At 32.0% G+C, this 21,946-nt stretch overlaps 1 protein-coding gene across 1 annotated transcript; it reads left to right on the forward strand.

Moving 5' to 3' along the window:
- The first annotated feature begins 1,687 nt into the window (after positions 1-1,687).
- LOC149424363 (kalirin) lies at positions 1,688-9,435 on the forward strand. Its single transcript, XM_089631301.1, has 7 exons — positions 1,688-2,098; positions 3,194-3,425; positions 4,221-4,310; positions 6,204-6,464; positions 7,612-7,743; positions 8,174-8,384; positions 9,314-9,435. Exons 1-7 carry the CDS (start codon positions 1,800-1,802, stop codon positions 9,346-9,348), a joined length of 1,260 nt encoding a protein of 419 aa, XP_089487427.1. The 5' UTR covers positions 1,688-1,799; the 3' UTR covers positions 9,349-9,435.
- The last annotated feature ends 12,511 nt before the right edge of the window (positions 9,436-21,946 follow it).

Raw genomic sequence — 21,946 nt, forward strand, 5'->3', positions numbered from 1 at the left:
TGGCCAACATAAAAAAAAAACCAATAGAGAAAGACAAAAGTCGAAATAAAGATGGCGGCGGACATTTGTCAAAGTTGAAGATTAAATGTTTAAAATGGGACATTTCCGGGATCAGTGCACAAATACAACAAATTCCAAAAAAATAGATCGAAAACAAACAAATGTTTATACATTTACGATTATATGGACCCAATAAGAAGGAAAAAATATATGGATTTTGTGGACAATCTTATCGCAGAAGAAGATAATAATAAATAAATTTGACTCACGGCCAAGGAATTGAGAACCTATTCTTCCATGTTCACCGCAAACCGTCTTGGAATCATATAAACTAGTGACATAATAATGAAATAAATAATATAATTACTATATCCTTCATCAAATGGGCATTTTAAGCATACTTATAAATAAGAACCAAGTTAAAATTTATTTTCACACTTTATCATAAAGTACCTAAGTAATATAAAACTTTTCTATTTTCATGTATCAAATATTTAATGAATTTTGAAATGTGTACCTGCCTAAGAAATTTTATTACTCACGTTTTTTGCTCTTAGACAAGGCAACTACAACATCGATCGATGTAAAGGCGGGTATACAAGGCGACTCCACACTTGGGAGATTTTTTTTAATTTACGTGGATTTTGAAATAGTCGCCAACAGCTTTCGCCATAACTAAAGTTGCTTGTTCACGTTATTCTCTACCTCTTGAGACAGATTGGTGACGATTGATATTTTAATAAATAAGAAAACCATAAGTTTTAAAATATACAGGGTGTACCGGCACGTACCCGACAAACTTTGACCAGCTATTCCTTAGCATATTTGGAGTAAAAAAAATCTTCTGTGCACTTTGCTGTCCGGTAACGTTTTTCTTTAATAAAAAATTTACTATTCATATTTTCACCACATGTCACCACTGTTTCATCCTTTGTCAAAGTTTGAAAACCCATCTGGCAAATATTTTATTCGAATTCCGTTGAATAATGCACGTGTGTACCTATATTGGCGCACTTTTACAATCACAACAAAATGGCACGGCACCATTCGTCTCATTTTTAACTATTATTATTTAGTGTGAGCGAAAGAGCGAATACGCTTTTTGACATACTTGCTTATAACAGCTGTTGAACACGAAACGCAATGCCAATGACAGTGATGTAGTGTGGAAATTTTAAATGTTTTTGTTTTTAATTGAAAAAAAATGCTACCGGACAGCAAAGTGCCCATAACATTTTTTACTCCAAATGTGCTAAGGAATAGCTGGTTAAAGTTTGTCGGGTTAGTGCCGATACACCCTGTATACAGATAGTATAATACACATTATTATTAATTATTGAAGAAAAAAACTTTTTCAACAATTTTATTCAGAACATTATTAAACTTTTGAATATTCTTTCTACGCAACATACTAGAAAGTTCACTATTAAGATATACCTATGAGTATGTGGAGTTTTTAAATAGAACTCTTGCGTGCAATATCGTTAAAAATGTATTTCAAACATTATATTTTTCCTTATCATAATCTGAAATTCACTATCTTAAATTCATGATAGATACGGTAGTCGAATTGAACGTGAAAATATCATTATCTCCACAAAGACATCCGCGCGATACGCAACTTGGCGTTAAAGATTAGCTCATATTATCAAACAAAAATATTCTATGTATCATACGGGACGAATCATTTATATGTTTAAACGTTCATGTCCATTAAAATAAAGTAATAAATAAGTTGTTGTATCAAACTGTGCTGTGAACATACGTGGAAGTTTAATAAAGTGATAAAATTATTTAAAATGGCAAGTTGTTCAAAAGCAGAAAATTCGTCTCATGAAGTGGACGAATCTCCGACAAATATACAGGAAGCAAAAGCCAACATAATTGGGTTTATGAGCGGAGACAAGGATTCCGTAGCTAAAATTCGAGACTTCATGGCTTCAACTCTTACACTCTGGAGTTCAAATAATAATAAAGAAGAAAATCTACCAGATGACGATGGGGTTGAATTTTCAGAAGACAATACAGAGTCTGAACTGTCAGAGAGTGTACATAGTGCAGACAGCACGGAGATAAACCAATTGGAAATGTACAAAGAGTAAGTGTATTTCTCAACTATAAGTGTTTTCACCGTTTCATGCAATCATTTTAACTAAGTTAACAACTATGAATTTAACATTGGGCATGTCATTCAAATATGATTTAAGATTTTCACGGCCAAAAGTATTTTTGCTAATTGGTTTGGGGGTGTTTAGCCGTGTTGCGCTAACTCCTTCTTTAGCCAACGTTTCGGACAGCATTGCAGTGTCCATCATCAGGGCAGATGTGTTATTTAAATAATATATTATATTTAAATAACACATAAAGTAGGAGTTAGCGCAACACGGCATAACACCTCAAAAACAATTAACAAAAATGTCATTCAAATGTTTAAAAACATATTCATGCTTTTGAAATTCCGTTTACAAGTTTTAATTGTTACATTTATAGAAAAAATAGTACGAAAAAAGTTACGCACATTGAAAATTAATAAAATAAAACTCATTTTGTAATAAATACTACAAAAATACGTTTTATTTGGTATTTTTGATGCCCGCAGAGTTTCACACAAAAGAAAAAACAGAATCGTGATTTACTTAACTAAATGTGGTGGGCACGCAATAATGAACTATGTGCGGTGTGTGTTATCGGTTGAGGAACTAGTTTTATATTACGGTTTGAGGTTGCATTGGAATGTGGAGTTTGTGTTGAAAAGGTGTAGTAGAAGTACAGATTTGTCATGTACTTGTCATCACGTCTAGTGACCTAGTGTAAATTTGACTCCAGTCTGTGTAGAATGCGATGTTTTTATTGGTGCTTCAATTCATGTATGCATTTTAATTTTCATGTCAGCGTTCCAATTGATGTTTCAATTCATGTATGTTTCACTTCATGTTGATGTTTCAATTCATATTGGTGTTTCACTTCATATTGGTGTTTTTAATCATGTTGGTGTTTCGATTTATGTCAGTGTTTCAATTCATGTTCGTGTTTCACTTCATGTTTGCGCTACAATTCATATTGCTGTCGCAAATTCATATTAGGGTTTCAATTAATTTTGTTACTACTAATTCATTCGTGTTTCAATACATTTGTTGTTGCCGAATATGTTTGATCTTTAGTTTTATCGAACGTTATCGTATTTATTTCGCAGAAAATTGCAGAAAAGCGTAGATGATTTACTGGGCAGCGAAGAAGGCTATGTGTGGAATTTGAAGCAACTGGTACTATACGTCAGAGATGAAGATCCTTTATTCAGTCTTATTCCGCAGGAAGTCTTTCAAAATACTCGTGACATTTATACTCTGCACTCAAATAAATTATATCCAAGTTTGAAGAAGGCACATTATGATTTGGAAGCATTGGGAAACGTATTCATACAAAACGTGAGTACTTTCGAAGATACGTAATACATTAAAGTTCGAATAAATGTATTTTTTTAACGTCAGGGCAAAAAAAAAAAATTAAAAGAAATCACTGAAAAGATCACTGTATCCTCTTTGTAGATATATAAACATATAAGTATTTTGGGCTATAACCCAGAGGTGACTACCAATTCAACCGCGTCTATTAAAACAAAATCAGCAGCTGGAGCAAGCTACTTGCACTGTTAACAAGATACTTGCAGTAGCTCTGTGGGTACATATACCAATTGTATGAAAATAATAATAGATTCCTGTATAACAACTCTTTTGATTTTGTAAATTTTATTTTATTTCAATTTACGCAATAAATTATTATTATAACATTCAAAATAAGGCACTTTTGGGATGATATTAAACATTCTAATTTCGGTTGTTGGTGCATGGGTCGGTATTCCTGCGTAATACGTAAAATTATTCAAGTTCAGTTAAGTTAATTAAAGTTCGGTGAACTTTTAATTTTCAAAATTTTAATTAACATCAATAAGACAAGCAATATAAAGAGGTAACAAATTATTTTATTTTAATTTTAATGATAATTCTAGGTTAGAAACGTGAAATTCTTTTGTTGACATTTTTTACAGATCTAAATATGAATGTTTGAATTTGGTTACGGTGTTCATTCGAGCGGTAAATAATTTCTGATCGTCTCTAATTATTTTTTGAATGGCAATGATCCTGAGACAAATATTTATTCAATACTTTCACAACTTCAACAATTATTGTTGGTCAAATAATAAATTCATATGTTTTTTAAAGGAAAAGAATATGGAGATATACACCAAGCAATACTCAACTAAAAGTGAAGGATGCTATAATATTGTAAACCAGCACAAACATACTGTTAAGGTGAGTTTGTCCAGCTGATATTGTAAACCAGCACAAATATACTGTTAAAGTGAGTTTTTCTAGCTTAGATTCGGAAACTCTTCTTCTTTGTATTGAAGACTGATGATGTGAAATCTACTCAAAATGTGTCCAAAGTTTAGAAATGGTTAATTATATTAATAACAATGTCGCATGTTCATTCCAAAACGGCGACAGTATAAATCGAAAATATTATTTTTTTATTATATATTTACAATAAATAAAACATAAATATTACTCATCATCTTGTAATTATAAAACCATTTTAACCAGTAAATAGGTATAGGTAGTTACTGAGTTTTCCTTACTTATGCTGAAATTATTCACACATTTTCAATTCTTCAATAATAGCAAAATCATTGTGAAACGTCATATTAATAAAATAACCAACTTTATTTACACCGCGATTGTAAAAATTATCAACAGGTTTCAAAATACTTTCAACACATTTTCATATATGGGAAATCTTTCCTAGACAATGAATTCATTGAAATAACTGGTTCCTTAGAGTCGATAGGTCTGATGTAAATTGGCGACACCAGTTTTCTTTCAAATCCCACTTCAGTATAGACCACATTCTGCGGTTATATGTTGAGTGTTTTTACCTCCAGCCTTTATCAAAAAATAATAATCGACAAAATATCTAATTTAAACGTTCATACCCCATAATATTAATATTTATTAGAACAAAAAACAGCTAGAATCAAATTATTAATGTGTGAAATGTGAACCTGTTATGGAAATGTCTCATTTTAGTAAGAAAAATTTACACCAACATTATAATAAGAAGAAAATAAGTTGCAAATTCTCTAAAATAAGGCAGCGAGAATAATATTTAGGCGAAACAGATTTACAAAAGTAACTAAAATGTTTAAGAAACTAAATTGACTAACAGTGAAATAAATGCCAATTTTGCACTCGATGATATTTATGCATAAAATAATATACAACCTGTTTGCTAATAATATTTTTCAAACTAAATTACATACAAAATGGAATTAAGGCTACTTAAAACGGACAAAGCGAATACGCATATATAGTTTAATGCATAAAAGGATGAAGTACTATTGCTGCCGGAAACTTTAAAGTCTGCACTTATTGGTATTTTCAAGATGTATTGAAGGAGCCACATTAAGCAAGAGAAAATATAGCATATAATTTATAATTATTTTGTAATTTGTAAGCTTTTATGTACAACACAAAAGTTAACAAATTATTGTAAGTAATAATTAGTCGCCTGAAATATCCACACAAATTGAAAATATCTCCCGAGTAAAAATAAATGCCGCCGACGGGAATTGAACCCGCACCTTCTGATGTCCGGTCAGATGCTCTGGACCACTGAGCTACTTCGGCTTATTCCCAACCTGCAAAATAATTCAATATGTACTAGTACTTCAATCAACAATTACTGCTTATTATATTTTTTTCACCTGTAAAAAAAAACATTATTATGATTTTCAATTTGTATGGATATTTCAGGCGACTAATTCTTGCTTATAATATTGTTTTATCCTTTGTGCTATGCATAAAAAAATAATTTGATTTACCAATTATTAAAATAAAATAAATAAATAAACTAATCCGCTGAATAGATAGTCTCTGGAAGTGTGATCAATACCAATTTAATATAAAACGATTGCCACCAATTTACATAAAAACTTTTGGTCTCCGACAGGTCAATAAAATCATCTATGAAAAAAAAATCTATATTTGAAAATTTTTGATCAATTTTCAGAAATAAGGAACACTTGTACTTACTTCACTAACTTCAATACACTTCAATGGATTTAGGTCTTCAGTGTTAGCTGCCAACAATACATAAAATTAACATTTTCATTGAAATATATTTATTAATCTTATAGTTGATTTCAGCTTCTGAAAAAAGAAATAAAAGCAAGTGGAACGCTTCAGTCTTTCATGGACAATCCGTTTGGTAGGATTGACTCATATCGCCTCGCCCTCGACACAATCATAAAGACATATGAAAGCATGTTGGCGTGCGCTCCAACAAAGGTCATCTGTACCGAACAGCTGACCCTGGTGGATACACTGAAGGACGCTAAAAAACGCCTCATAAACCTCATACACCAAATTGAAAGCAAGGATTCCGTTTCCTGTATAAAAAGGTCACAAGTAAGTGTTTTCATTCGTCATATAATAATAATAATGTTTAATCCAGGATGAATATAATATATTCAGTGAATACAGGTTGTGCGGTATTCCCAATGGCGGAGTGTATGATGGGAGTGGAAATATCGGAAAGTACCGGCCTATTCAAATGTCGTCACTTAACACGGCTTTATCCATTAAAACCGCTATATTTTCGTAGCTCGGCCTATTTCAGTATATCACTCACCATACCTTACAATTGGTAGTGAATGGCGAGCGATATGCTGAAATAGACCAAGCCATGATGCGTATAGCATAATGTGTCGCCTACCTGAAGAAGCGTTCTAAATGGTGTTCTTTCAATAAGGCTATTCCGAGTGAATCTATCGCTATGGAACGTGCCGTGAATATACTTTAGATTTTTTTATTTTAAATGTGTTGCCGGACATAATAATTAGTGGTGGCCAGTGGGAATTGAACCCAGATCCTCTGTTTTACAAGTAGAATACTTTCACAATGAAGTCACTGGGACCTTGTTAAATTCGCTCATTTTTAACGATCTCATATTCCTATTTCAAAATTTCTAGTAATATAATGAATTAATTCCCATAGTATTAAGGCTGCAATCTTTATGAATGATTGCAATATTTTATAGGAACTTATGTGCAACCTGCATACCATAGATATTCGTTAGTATTATCTTCTTCTCCAATGTTGACCGGTCGGTGACTGAGTTGACATCGCGTTTGGGTCCCACCCAAGTACAGTGTGTTCAATTCCTCGGCTGGCTAAGTCCTCCATCACAATACAAATAACATTCTCCGCTTACTGTGGCGGTAGTAGGAGATTTTCATCAATATTGTCAGGTTATTTGCAATCCGGGGATGTTTGATTTTGGATGTTTCTCTCTTTTATAAAAATATAAATAAATAAAAATAATTAAATACACCGTGTACGTGTATACGTTTGAATTTATTCCAACAAAAAGTGATTAAATTTTATTTAATTTCTTGCACTGGGTTTCGAAACTGACTAACCGAAGCCCGGAATCTAAAAAGCGCTCAGCGCTCAGAGGAAGTCAAGTTACAATTCTGTTGATTGATTTGCGATGTTGATAATAATTATGACATTATGCCAAGCTTCATAGTGTTGCTTCTTATTTTTTTTCCAGATTGATCTATTGGCGCAAGGGGTGTTGTTGAGAGAAAATTTGTTCATTGTTATCGATGAAAAGAAAACCCATTATAGGATGAAATGCTTTCTCTTCGAAAAATCTCTAGTTTTTACAGTGATTGATATGAAGGTAAGTTAACCTTTACTTACCTGTAGGTAAACATCACGTATGATCCGACGGAAAGTTGCTGGGGTCTCTTGATATTACTTTTGGCATTTCAAATTAAACTCAGATATTGGTTAATATCTACCGCTTTAACCGAATTATTTCCGACCACACTCGAGTAATGGGGATTCATAGGGGAGAGGGAAGAGTAATTTCATCGGAATTTGATAGATAATATTTATTATCATAAAAATAGTATCGAGATAATTTTTTTGTTAAATGCAGATTTTTTTTCTATAACTACCCATATTCATTTAAAGAGCAAGTTATGTAAAAAACAATATAGAAATAAGTCTCGTTTGTGGTAAGGGTATTAGGTACGCTGTTTTGGAACGGGAGTCTTAGCCAGGCAAAAAACTAGATAAAATAAAAATTATTCCTTTTTTCTTTTCAGAGTTTAACAGAGAATTTTCTATTTTTTGACGAAATCAACACCGCACAAATGGGTTTCACCGCGCCGCGAGATAAAGCGGATCCTTCCTTCACTGTTTGGTACCAAAAGTTTAATGTTAAGCAATATGTCCTCGTATGCAACGATGATATCCGGGAACAATGGATTGACAACATCAAACAAATTTTATGGCAGCAGATAATTGACAAAAAAGGTACACTAAATATTTGCAACTCGCTGAGTCCGGTTTTTACAAAAATATTTTTGAGACAGGACATTAACTCAAAGCTGTTCAATTTATGAATTTCCCATGGAGGAAAACGGAATTTTGTTTGTTTAGTTCTATATTATGAAAAGTAACTCGAGTTTATTTATGAAAAATCGGGTATTTATTTAACGTGTTCATTCGTCTGTTCCCTATAAACTAATGTTTGTGATGCAACGTACTATTCAAGATTTGTTTCACTTCTCAAAGTAGTGTAAGAACTCATAAATCCAGATTCCAGATGCATTTTAGTGTTGTTTCCGATTTTTGTTTCACTTCTTCTGTAACGAAATTCGCTTCCCTTTGAAGATATACTTCATCTGGAAGAGTAAAAAAAAATCACGGATCAAAGCTGTTGGCCAAAGCTATAAAACATTCAGTGCGATGGAAAAACAACTCATATTAGCCACAATTCCGGACGTTTGTTCCGCAAATTTTACCAGTAACCTTACCGAATCATTGCATAATATTCAATCACGGGAACTGTAAACATAATCACATGTCTGACGGTGGTCTACAATAAATTTTTGCTACTGTTTTAAGAACAGAAGTTACACTGGTCAAAAAACCTCCAGAATACTGTGATTCAATTAATGGCAAACATGGAATTTACTCAGAGCAGCTTCGCTGTAAGAAGTGTGTATCTTACGACGATGTATGCTGAATTTGGGAAAATCAACATTTCAATAAAATTAGTCACTGGTTCAATCTGGTAGAATCTATAGATATGTTAGTTTGTGATTTTTCACGAATTTTTTTTAAATTTTAGTCCTATTGGAATATTATTGTAATTTGAAAAGTTTGAATTGGCTTTACTGACAAAGTGGCTTATGGTAGGATGTTGAAATATATTTATATAAATTTTCTTTTCGTTTCAGGTGAACATTTAAAAAAGTTTAAAAAAGTAAAATGATGTGAGCAGTAAAACCATTATCCTAGTGCCTTAAGAAAATTTTAATTTATTAAAGTACCTACGAAAACAATACTTAGTATAAATTATCACAGTTAAATATTTTATTATTGTGTTAACGAATTTCGTCGATGCGTGTAAGTTCAAATTAAAAATCTAAGAAATAATCATTGCATTGTTATTTTATCTCACCACGAGTCCAATTCTTCGACGCTTCCAGAAATACAACATTTGACTGACGAACTTGTTTTATTTGATACTATCGATGTTCACTTTTCGTGGCAAGTGAGATATGGCATCTTCTAATTGGGTAAATCCATAAAGCTAGAGGAAACCTAATAGAGGCAGAGTAAATAGAGTGTGTAACTATTAAATATGGCATCTCATATTTTTTTTGTATTTTTTTTTGTATTAGGCAATTCAACCTAAAAAGAGTGCTATGTAAAGGTGAAATCCGTAAAGCTGGAGGAAACCTAATAGAGAAAGAGTTAATAGAGTGTCTAACTATTAAATATGTCATATCCTAATTGGAGAAATCTGTAAAGCTGAAGGAAACCTAATAGGGGAATAGTAAATAGAGTGTCTAACTATAAATTCAAGAGATTCATCCCAATACTTTGTCAATTATTGTATAATGTAATTATAACAATGCTGGCAATACATACCAGATGTATAAACATAGTAGTAGGTAGGTACCTGTGGCGGTAATTTGTCCCAATACTTTTTGAATTATATTTTCTGCGCTTTTTTAGTATGGCAAAGACCATTATCGTTTATTTATGTGTTTTCCATAACGTCGTAATAAATCAATCAAACCAAAACTTTTGAGGAACCTAGCTGAAAAAAATTTTGACATTGCCTGGACAGATAATTTTGTAAAACTGAACAGATAAAACTTACCGATTTGAAGTATTGTTAGTTTATTAAAAATCGGGTCATATTATTTATTTCCCTGTTAGTAACGGGACGAGAGGCCTACTACGAATGATTTGACAAATTACAAAACAAACTAACATTAAAGCACGAATTTTTTATAAGGAAGTCGTACCACGTGTTCCTTAAAATAGTAATATTGTCACATCTCGTCCATTTTATTTATTCGGACAAGATTCAAGGGACAAGTTCCTTATCACCGCTCTGTGATAAGGAAAAGTTTTGTGAATGGCAGGTAGAAGAGTTAGTAATTCTTTTTAATTCTACGCTACTGGCATTACTTGACAAAAATGCGCCTTTCACAGAGAAGATCTGCCGCATTCGAAATGGCTGCAAATGGTTCGATGCTGAATGTCTCAAGAAGAAAAGGGAAAAGCGGAAATTCGAGCGGTTGTACAGACGAAACCCGACTTTCAGCAATCGGCAACTTTGGAGTGCGAAACAAAATGCTTACAAGGAAGAAGTAACGCAGAAGAAATCTAACTTTTGGTGTGAGCAAATTGAGGCAGAAAAGGACCCTCGAAAACTGTGGCAATATATAAAAACTTTTTGTGAAGAGAGCAACATCAAGATTGATTCCTCTCTTGAAGCGGATAGTCTTGAGACATATTTTAGGAGTAAAGTCGAAAAAATTCGGGCTCTCGGTGGGGTAGGATTGCCTTCTGTCGCAGCAACAACTCTGCTTCCTGGTTTTTCAACAACAACTTCACTACTTTTGCAGCAATAACGGAAGAAGATGTCATACATGCTGTGAAGTCTTGCCCAAACAAGCAATGCGCTCAAGACCCCATACCGACCCTGCTCTTAAAAAAATGTCTCCCGGATATAGCACCTGTAATGACCGAAATTATTCAGAAATCTCTAGTAAATTCACTTGTAGGGATCACTTAAAAAATAAATTATAACTCCAATACTAAAAAAACAAAATATAATACTGAAAATACAGATAATTACAGGTCAATATCCAACCTACCATTCCTATCAAAAATGATTGAAAAAAATCGTTGCAAAACAATTAGTGGGGTACTTGAACTCCACTGGTCTGTTTGCCAAAAATCAATCCGCTTGTCGACGATTTCATTCAACGGAAACTGTTCTTTTGCGGGTTGTTTCAGACTTGATCATCGGGATGGAAGCAGGTTAGTTGGGTTTGATATCTGTTCTTGACATGAGTGCGGCATTTGACACAGTAGATCATAGTATTTTACTAAATGTGCTTGAAACCGAATTTGGCGTTCGAGGTGATGCACTCCAATGGATAACATAGTACCTATCTGGACGAGTAGCCTCATTAACTTTCAATAAACGTACATCACCTGAAACTCCCATAGAATTTGGAGTTCCCCAGGGTTCTTTCCTAGACCCCATTCTCTATACGAATCGTCTTGAACGACTAATTCACTCAACTGGCTTTGAATCACAAGGCTACGCAGATGATCGTTTGATTTTCAAGTTTTGCTCTCCGGACAAAAAAGACGTCATTAAAAACGAGGTGGTTAGCCTCATTAACACAATCTCAAGTTGGATGTCTTTCAATAAACTTAAACTTAATCCCAAAAAGACAGAATTTATATGGATAGCTTCCCCTGGAAGGCAAGCTCTCCTTGACTTCAGTCCAATCCGTATTCAGGATACAGATATAATGCAGAGATTCTTCTTCCCTTCTGCAGAAATAAAATTTCTGGGTTTTACTATGGACAATATTCTTTCTCTTGAATCGCAAATTTCAAAATCAGTAAGTTCTGTTTTTTTCCATTTAAGGCAGATAAAATCAACCAGGAGATGCCTTCCCTCTGATGGAGCAAAGTCACTCATAAATTCGTTCGTCGTCTCACGTATGGACTATTGCAATAGTGCATTTGCCGGCCTACCTCAGAAATAAATCAATAGAATCCAGTCAATTTTTAATGCTGCGGCAAGAATGATTTGTGGTGAATCTAAGTATTGCCGTATAACCCCACTTCTAAGGGATTGCCTTCACTGGCTTCGATGCCCTAAAATAATAGAGTTTAAGATCTGCTTAATGACCAAGGAATGGCGCCAGCCTATATATCGGCACTATGTATCCGACAAAACTTAAGCAATAGACAGCTTACTCTAAGGTCAGCAGATCTAGATGTTAGCAATCGTCTAATTGAACTTTCTAGGTCAAATCGAGCTGTTTACTATGATCGTTCTTTTAGTGTAACAGGCCCTCTCATCTGGAATAGACTTCCCTCAGCTCTTACTAATCTCCAGAATTTGGCTGAATTTAAACGGGCTTTAAAAACAAAACTATTTAAAAAATCTTACCATTCATAAATTTTAACTTCTTTTCAATATATTATAATAAGCCATATTCTAAAACTTCCGGTAATTGTTTGGTTTCGGTTGTCTCCTTATTGTACCTTTTTAAAGTGTCTGCTCAGAAAATTCTCATTTCTGAGCATAAACTGCCTCCTGTTTTATATTATGTTTTAGTTTTAATATTCGTGTTTTGTCCTGTCCTGCTGTTATTGTTATTCTAAGTTTTGTCATCACTTTGTATAAACAGTGTATTTAATGTTATAATATTAGATCTGTATTTAAGTTAGGCACACTGTAGGAATAATTTTAAGAACCACTAATACTAAATTACCATTTTTTCAAGTTTGTTATACATTTTATTTATTTATTTAACGCCCAGAGGGCTTTTACATGGTTGATAGTATAATTTTAATTTGACAGATACTTTGAAACATAAAAAATAAGAATAAAATTACATTTGATAAAAGCTATGCAACAGGTCATACAAACACAAGAAACAAAAACAGAAAATTACAGCTATTTGTAGGTTTACATGATGTGTTTAGGAGTATTGTTGAAATAAATGTTTTAAATGATCCACAAAACTTGCCAAGTTGGTATTGAATATGTCAACATCACAAAAGTAATGATTTCCCATGGTGTGAAGTCGTTGTATCGTAGAGTGGGCAATGTAGTTACGCTTATGTGTGCTGTTGTAGAATATTGTATTTTTTCGTGTTGTGACTGTGGGTGTATGTATGATTATAAGTTGCAGGAGTTCACAATATACGAGTAGTTAAGCGCACTTGAAGTGAAATGACACTAAACTGCGCTATATAAATGCCATGTTATTATTATTATTAAGCAGATATATTCTGAATGACTAATATTTTACCAGGAAATGATCATGCAGTTACATTTTTAACAGTATCTTTATAAAAAAAGTAGTAGGTACTCATTTTTTTCCGAGTTCCCTCAATATTGAAGGAAGATAGTATCTACCTACTCTAAAAATAAATATTTTACACTTTTCGAATCGATAAGACGTACGGACTACATTGATTAAATCGATAAGACGTGAGGACTATATTAATCAAATCAAACAAAATTTTATCGTGTAGATAATGCTTTTTCATATGGCGTATTTGTTATCACCTCGAATATTATAATAATAACGCAAAACGCCGTAAGACCTTCACTACGCCGGTAGTTTCACATTCTGCCCAATCTTCGTTGAACCGCTTTAGAGTTATGGAAGAAAAAACCACCGTTGAAGATGAATTTTATCTATCTGAAGATTACTCAACTTACGACAAGCCTGAAAAATACAAAAGGTTGGTTGTCTGATATATTATTCAGACATTTTTTATCTTTACTTATCATTCACCATTTTATTTCGTGTTCAGTGCACGTTAAGCATTATTCAATGTAGTTTGTAAGACATATTTTATTTTACTTAAATGCCCACATAAAATGCAGTTCACCTTTTTGAAAAATCAAAATGAAAAAATATAAAATTGACTTAAATATACAGAGTGGGGTAAAAGTAATCACCCTATTGGAAAACGCTATAACTTTTGCAAATGGCGCCAAATGTCAATTCGGTTTTGACATTTGTGAAGTAAGCAAACGCAGAATACAAATCGACAAGACATGAATCGGTTTACAAGCAGTATCAAAGTTTATCATTAAAAAATTACAGCAAAAGAACATCGGGTGATTACTTTTGCCCCACCCTGTACAAAGCTTATCATGAAATATAGATAAGTGACGTAAAAACAGATAATCTGCCGGTATCCTCCATATCAACGATAATATTAATAAAAACTTATAAAATTGATGTTTACAATAATTTATGCTAGATAGAAATAGATTGCACATACGGCGTTTGGCAAGTTCAAATTATTGTCAAATACATCCATATCATTTAAATATTTGTTACCAAGACCATGTGAATGTTGTATTGGGGAATACAAAGTATACATAGATGGAATAAGATGTGTGTTTGTCATGTAGGTGCATGTAAGTTGTTCGAATAGGTACACGTAGATTTACTAATTGCAGGAGTTCACGACAATCCTAATTAAAGTTTATTTATTTTAACAAAATTTAATCGAAAAAATTTACCAAGCGTAAAAAAATTCTTTCTACTTTATGAATACGAATTTTGTAGAACCGACTGAAAAGTTATGTTCTATTAGACTTCTAACTAGGGACAGTATATTTACACTAATTTTGATCATAAAAGAACTAAGGCCCAGCAAACCTTCTTTTGAATTGTAAATGGGCAACGCCCACCTTTATTAGTTTTCATGGGGTTACCATAGTCGTTTAAATATAAGCGAATTTAAATTAGGATCTAACATTTGCTACATCTATTAACGATAACAATGTCAAAATATTATTGACAAGAACCAATAAATCTCCACGTGACATGTAATTAACAAAAGTCGCCATGCTTTTGATGTCTACACGTAGTAAGAGTCGACTAGCAGAGGCCGTGGTTAGTTATTTGGCACTTGATAAATAAACTTTTTATCTCGGTGGATGAAAATACTAACAAAGTGGATTTTGGCGGACCATGTGTGAATTATTATTGTTGTTTTTTTTATATTATATTAAAATGTAACTCATATATTATGTATATTTTATACTTTTATCAAATTAATACATATTTAAAAATTTAATTCGAATTTTAACGATATTTATCTTATAAAGTTAAAAGCATTTGTTATATCTAAATGAATTAAGGTTTTTTCTTGTAAGGTTATCAATGTTTTCTTATACATTATAATATCTACTTTCGTACATTTATATAAATATTTACCCGTATGTTATGTATACTTATAATAAATATCTATTATGGAGATAACTTATAACAACACGAAGATAATGTTTATTGTTTTAAGCTTTTTTCTATCAAGGGGATTCGAACCCTTTTTTTTTAACTTAAAAACTTAAAGAGTTAACGAGAAAGTTTTTATAAATCTGTAGAAATTGGGTATACGGGCTCTTAAGTTCCAACTGCAAAGAAAATATGACCACTCTTTCTTTAGGAGTGCATAAGATTACAAAATGATATTTTATTGATTAGTGTTCAAATTTATTAATGTAAATCAACGGTAAAATTTAGTCATCTTTATTTTTTTTACATAATACCAAAAAATATGACCTAGTATAGATTTCCTATTTGAATTAACCTTCCGTACTTGCAACACTTTTGTTCAGTAGAAATGTTTTCTGTGCGCTTTATATACATCTTATTTTTTTTTAATTTTCCGCATTAGAAACTAGATAAAATTATCTTTCCGGTGTACTCATTTAAAATTAATATAACTATTTCTAAATAATAAAAATTAATAACAAACGTGAAAAATATTGTCAAAAACGCTAACCACATTTTCTGTTAATTTTTTGTTCCAACCGTAGAAAAATTGAAAAAATTGTAACTTAACTTTTGTCTCGTTCGTATAATAAATACATAAGTTTTAAAGTTAAACCGATTTTACTAACGGCATCTAGTGTGAATATTTAAGACACACTGGAAATAATTATTATTTATCTTTCTAACGTGATAAAAATTACGTATGTCCTCATGATAAAACGCTGAAGGGGTTAAGAAATGAATAAAATCAGTAACAATCAGTAATCATAATATTGTAATACATATAACGCATGTTTTGAATTTAACCCGACGAATTGTAATAAATTTTATATGGTTGATTAATGAGTTTAATTTTGCTTTTTCTAATAGAAATGACAGTATAAGTGCAATGGTTTACAAACAAAATGCTTCTCAACTAGTTATAGGTACCTATTACGCAATTGCAAATATTAGCTTTGAGAATGGCTCGTTTCCTAAATACTACAAAAATTCCAAAGCTATACCTTTATTTAAAGGATAACACTCTTTTATGGACTTTTCATGATAAGCTCTTTTTGAAAATATCCACTTTTCACTTGTCATTAGTTATTCCAAGAACACGAACATCATAGAGTTGAAATGTTTAGTTATTTAAAAAATAGTAAAAATTTCAATTTTGTTTCTGGGAAAGACAGTGACATTATTTCGAAACATTTATTGCTTTTGTTGACGATAAGTAACTAGGTAGATACATTGTTTAAATTATGTTGTAAATTGGTACAATTGTTGATACTTATTATCGACTTATATAGATCAGGGACATCAGCAAATAATTATTTTTAAGAATGGTGACCGGATATATCATCACAATGATAATTCATCACATCTTTAAAAAGTTATATAAAGTCATGGAAAGTGATGAAACAAAAACTTTATTAACTGGTTTAAGTAGGTTAGGTTAGGTTAGGTTAAGTTTAATTTTTTTTTTAATAATTTAATATCACTTTTTAAAAGTGTGTTGAATTGTCACTGTGTTGAGTTATCATGGAACATTTGAGAATATTTTTCAAATTATTGGCAGTATATTCATACCCCGGGATTATTGTCTTTCATGTCAAATTAAAATAAAAAATCCAGATGAGGTAATTTGACTAACGGTGGTGTTTTGCAATTCTAGGAAAATTAACAATCGCATAAGAGAGCTGCGAATATGTGAAAAAATCTACGTCGCTCAGTTGGAAAATCTGGTGGAGTTTTGTAATACCTCTCGCCAAACATCTTTTACTTTAAGAAAAGCGTCCGCAGAAGATGAAATGAAACAGAAACTTGATAAAATGCTTGCATTCCATCCGCAGTTTTTACATGAACTTGAATCCAGTGGGAATGATTTGAGTTCGGTGGCCTATGCTTTCGTTAAACATGTAAGTTTTTAACAGATATATTATTAAATTATTTATTTATTGACCTGGCATAGCGAAGTCCCTTTTTTAACTCCACCACTTTGCATTTCATTTGTCTGTGAATTTGGTTTAGGATGGGTTAATTTTTTCTTGTCCGGTCAGTCCTGTCAAAATAGTAGCCGTGTTTGGTAGTACATTTTTATTCCGCCAGAGCGTTGCGAGCTGTCAAATCTGAATAATCAACATTACGCGAAGTCAACACGAATCAACTAATTATGCTGTTAACACTGACACGTAAGCAATCTTATTAAAATATCTATAAAATGTACAAAGGAAATTTAAAAAGATTATAATAATATGAAACCGCACAAGAGTCCCTACTGCTCTCAACAGTCTCAAGACAGTGAGACTATGTCACCTCAAGATAGTGTGGAGGGGAAGGAGCTGGGGTAGAGGAAGGTGGGGAAGTACCTGGCTATTCCAATCTGGTCACCAAATATTTCAAGTAACTTTTCAATTCTGAATGGTGGTCAGGGCCAAGGCGATACTGAGAGTATCTTCCACTCTGGAACGTGCCGCAAAAGTATACTGTATATTATTTTAAACTAGTAATTTGTGAAATAACACAAACAAAATTTATTTGCCCCCGCCGGGATTTGAACCCGCGACCTCCCGCTTGCTAGTCGAGAGCCTTACCCCTCGACCATGGAGGCCGTCAAAATAATAAAAATCTAATAAAAAAATAAAACACATTTACTTTTTCAACATTACTTTTCTTCTCGGTTTCGACAAACCCGTAATAATAAAATCAAAAATATATTTTCAAGTGAGTGGTTGGTCGAACAAAATACTTTATGAAACACATTGAATTAAGACACTTTTTTATTTTTATTTGTGATAAAAAATGATTACAATAATACATATTGATAGCAGAACATCAGTAAGTGTGCAGCAGACAGACGGTTACTATTATAAAAACAAAGTATATAGATACCAACCGTCCAATAGCGGTGTACAACAGTATTAAAAATAATGTATGTTCCATGCTGTTAATTAATACCTACCTAATTGAGAATAACTCGTGTTTAATGAGGGAGTGTCGTCTTGAGTTTTTAACATTAAATACATTTAGGAATACCACCATACATATTATAAACTTTAAAATTATAAACATATATTTGTACAGAATAACCGATGTCTATACGCTAAATATTACAAAATTAAATAAATATTTTACATAAATAAATTATAATATAATTAATATAATTTGAATTTATACATACATTTTTAAAACTATTTTTTTTCTACAATATTATACAACATAACCAAATTAGTTTGCTGTAAAGTGTATTTTAATTTTATTCTTAAAAAAATTTCAGCTTGTATTATTAATAAAAAAAAAGATACACGAATTACATTACACAATATAATACAGTTTTAAATTACATAATATTATATAAGTATTTGGTGTACCCCCATAAATAAGCAGGGCTTGTGTGCATGGGGGGTGATGTTATATTGGTTTAAATTTGATTTGATTCAGTTCAAGTGTTCGGAATACTTTTTAAGGTGGCTTTTGAATTCTTTTGCATTTGCACTCATGTTTCTAATTAACTCCGTAAAAGTAAAGTAATTTAACTCCGAGATATTCTTGGTTGAACTGTCCTATTGTTTTTTTACATTTAGGAGTAGGAAATATTGACGTTTGTCTAAGATTTCTGTTATTTTTAAAGGGTGCAACTTTATTTTGAATATTGTTTTTATAAATTTGTAATGTTGCATGGTAGAAGTATAATGCACTTAATTTTGTGACCTTAAATTGTTTGATTAAAAGTTTGGACGAATATGAATAAGGTTTTTTTAATATAGTTTTTATTATTAGTTTTTGTGATATGTAAATTTTTTGTGTTTGATTTTTATATGTACCGCCCCAGCCTATAATGCCGTATTGAATAATTGATTGACACAAAGCGAAGTATGTTGTTCAAAGTAATTTTTCGTTTAAAATATCTCTTTAACATCTAAATATATATGTTAGTTTCCTTATTCTGTCCTTCAGAATATTTATATGTGGGGACCATTTTAAACGCTGCTCTATTGTTATGCCTCAGTACTTAATATCGGTCTTGCTTTCTATGTTTGTACATAATATATTGCATTTGTGGTTTTCTGTATTTTTCACAGAGTGGATAGTTAACATTTACTTATTTATTTTGTGTAATGTTGTTGTGCCGTTGTTGTATTCAGTTAAGGATATTATTATTTGTCCCGTTTTTCTCGGTCTGGCGCTCAATGACTCTATTATTAGTTTATCATTATGGATTTGAAGTAATGCATTTTATGACAGATTATAATTAATTTTCAATTCTTGGAATAATCAAGTCGAATAATCTGACTGACTTCCATTTATTGAATGTCAATATGGACACAGTTCCATTCGTTGAATGTCAAAATGGACACAGTTAAATTTATTGAATGTCAATATGGACACAGTTCCATTGGTTGAATGTCAAAATGGACACAATTCCATTTATTGAATGTCAATATGGACACAGTTCCATTTATTGAATGTCAATATGGACACAGTTCCATTGGTTGAATGTCAATATGGACACAGTTCCATTGGTTGAATGTCAAAATGGACACAGTTCCATTTATTGAATGTCAATATGTCAACAGTTTTTTTTTTTTTGTTTTACCTTAATTTCATTCCGATGATACCCGACGCTAGCATAGTAAATGTTAATTTATCAACAATTTTTATACCTAGTCCCTAAAAAATTTTTATTCTTGTTGTTATTCTGCTAAAAGATACACATACTAATGAAGATAGTTTTAATTTTTTTTCAGAACATTTTGTAATTGATGTTACAGCTCAAAATGTTTACTTTTTAACCCAAACTTTTTGTAGTAAAAAAAACTGAACCAGTCATTTTTTACATGCTAAAACTCTAACCAAAAGTTAAAACTTAAAACCAAATGTTAAAATCTGAAACTTTTAAGTGTGCTAAAATCGGATAAGGTGGTTAATTTTAATGTTTTTTTTAAGTTCTTTTACAAGTTATATTAATTTACTTTGCGTTTACGTGCTTTTAACATTACTTTACTTTCAGAAAGTAATTTTAATATACATCCAAAATAGTGTGGTATTTATTAGACAGACTTGTAAAAACACAATTTCAATTACATCAATGTATAAATAAGTATATTAACAAACACCTTTTCCTTCCAGAAAACAGATTTTGAGATGTATTATAACTACGAGAAAATCTATGAAAAATACTCCATCTATTCAAAAGATGTAAGTAAAAATATATGCACATACCTTAAACTTTATGAACCTGCTTTGCAGGATACTGTCCAGAATTTTTTTTTAATAATTTGAAACATTTCGATTTGGCCTGAAAATATATGTGTGAACCCATAGACCACCAAATTGATAGACTTGCCCTAATATAAAATCTGGGTATCATTTCGACGAGCTGGAGGCAAACCACGTGACCACTTTTTTGCACGAGGATTGTTCGAAAATACTTAATTTTAGAATAAACTACGACATCAGTCGTACAATAACCAGACCCTGGCAGAAAAGTTAAAATCGCTAAAGTAAAGCAAAGATTTGTAAAGCAGTACATTGTGGGACTTTTCTACGCAGGATCTGAATGTTCGTTTTAAACGAATCGCCTGGTGTAGCGACGCTAAAAATAATTGAGATGGGAACACATTTGTAAAAATTTCATACTAAATATGTAGTGTAAAAAATATTCAGTTTTGGAAACAAGCCCGAACTTTTGTTTAGTGGTGACATTACAATGCAAGTTGCCTGTATACGGTCAGAATGATTTCTCGACAAATCACAGAAAAATAAACGGTCACATAACCTCCAGCGCTTCGCGCGAATTGGTTTGTTCGGCTTTCCCTGATTGGCTGGTCTATCAATTTGACTGTCTATGTAAATCAAATCAGTCTTCTATTTTAAATTTCTGATATAAATTAAAATGTTGAGTTCGAATGTACGGTTGAATCCGTAATTTGTGTTTCCTCCTTGGTGCAATAATTTCTGCGATCGCTAAAACAGCAATAACTTCTTATTCGTCAAAACTCATCTTGACGTACACGTCTTCTTCATCAGAGATCTACAAAATAATGACAAAATGTCTATGGCCTCGCCCACTGCGCCCCAATGTTTCGACAAAGGGAGGAGACGGAACGTGAACGAAAACGAAAAAAGTTTGCGCCAATTTTTTAGTATTGTTTCTGAAAATGGTTGCAGGAGAGTTGTAGATTTTTTTATGTTAAAAATGTCGATATCATTATTGAATTCGTTTGCTAAATAAACCATGTAGGCGTGGAATTGGCGAGTTTGCTTTGTGAACGGTGGAAACAAAATAGGTTCTTGTGCCTAGTGTGACGAGTAGGTACTCTATAATGTGACATGCGATAGTTTACCTCTGAACCCTAGAATGTAAGAGCTCATATGGAAATAAACAATTATTAATTAAAAAAGGTTAATTTGATTACAGGAGGACAAGCCAAATCTGACGATGCAAGAAAACTTTTTGGAGCCGATGAGGAGGTTACCGCTTTACTTTGCCCTTCTGTCTGAATTGTTAAAATATAACAATAAATACAAAGATTA

Source organism: Hesperophylax consimilis, chromosome 4, assembly GCF_061612785.1.
Source record: "Hesperophylax consimilis isolate HC1 chromosome 4, BYU_Hcon_1.0, whole genome shotgun sequence".
Classification (NCBI taxonomy): Eukaryota; Metazoa; Arthropoda; class Insecta; order Trichoptera; family Limnephilidae; genus Hesperophylax; species Hesperophylax consimilis.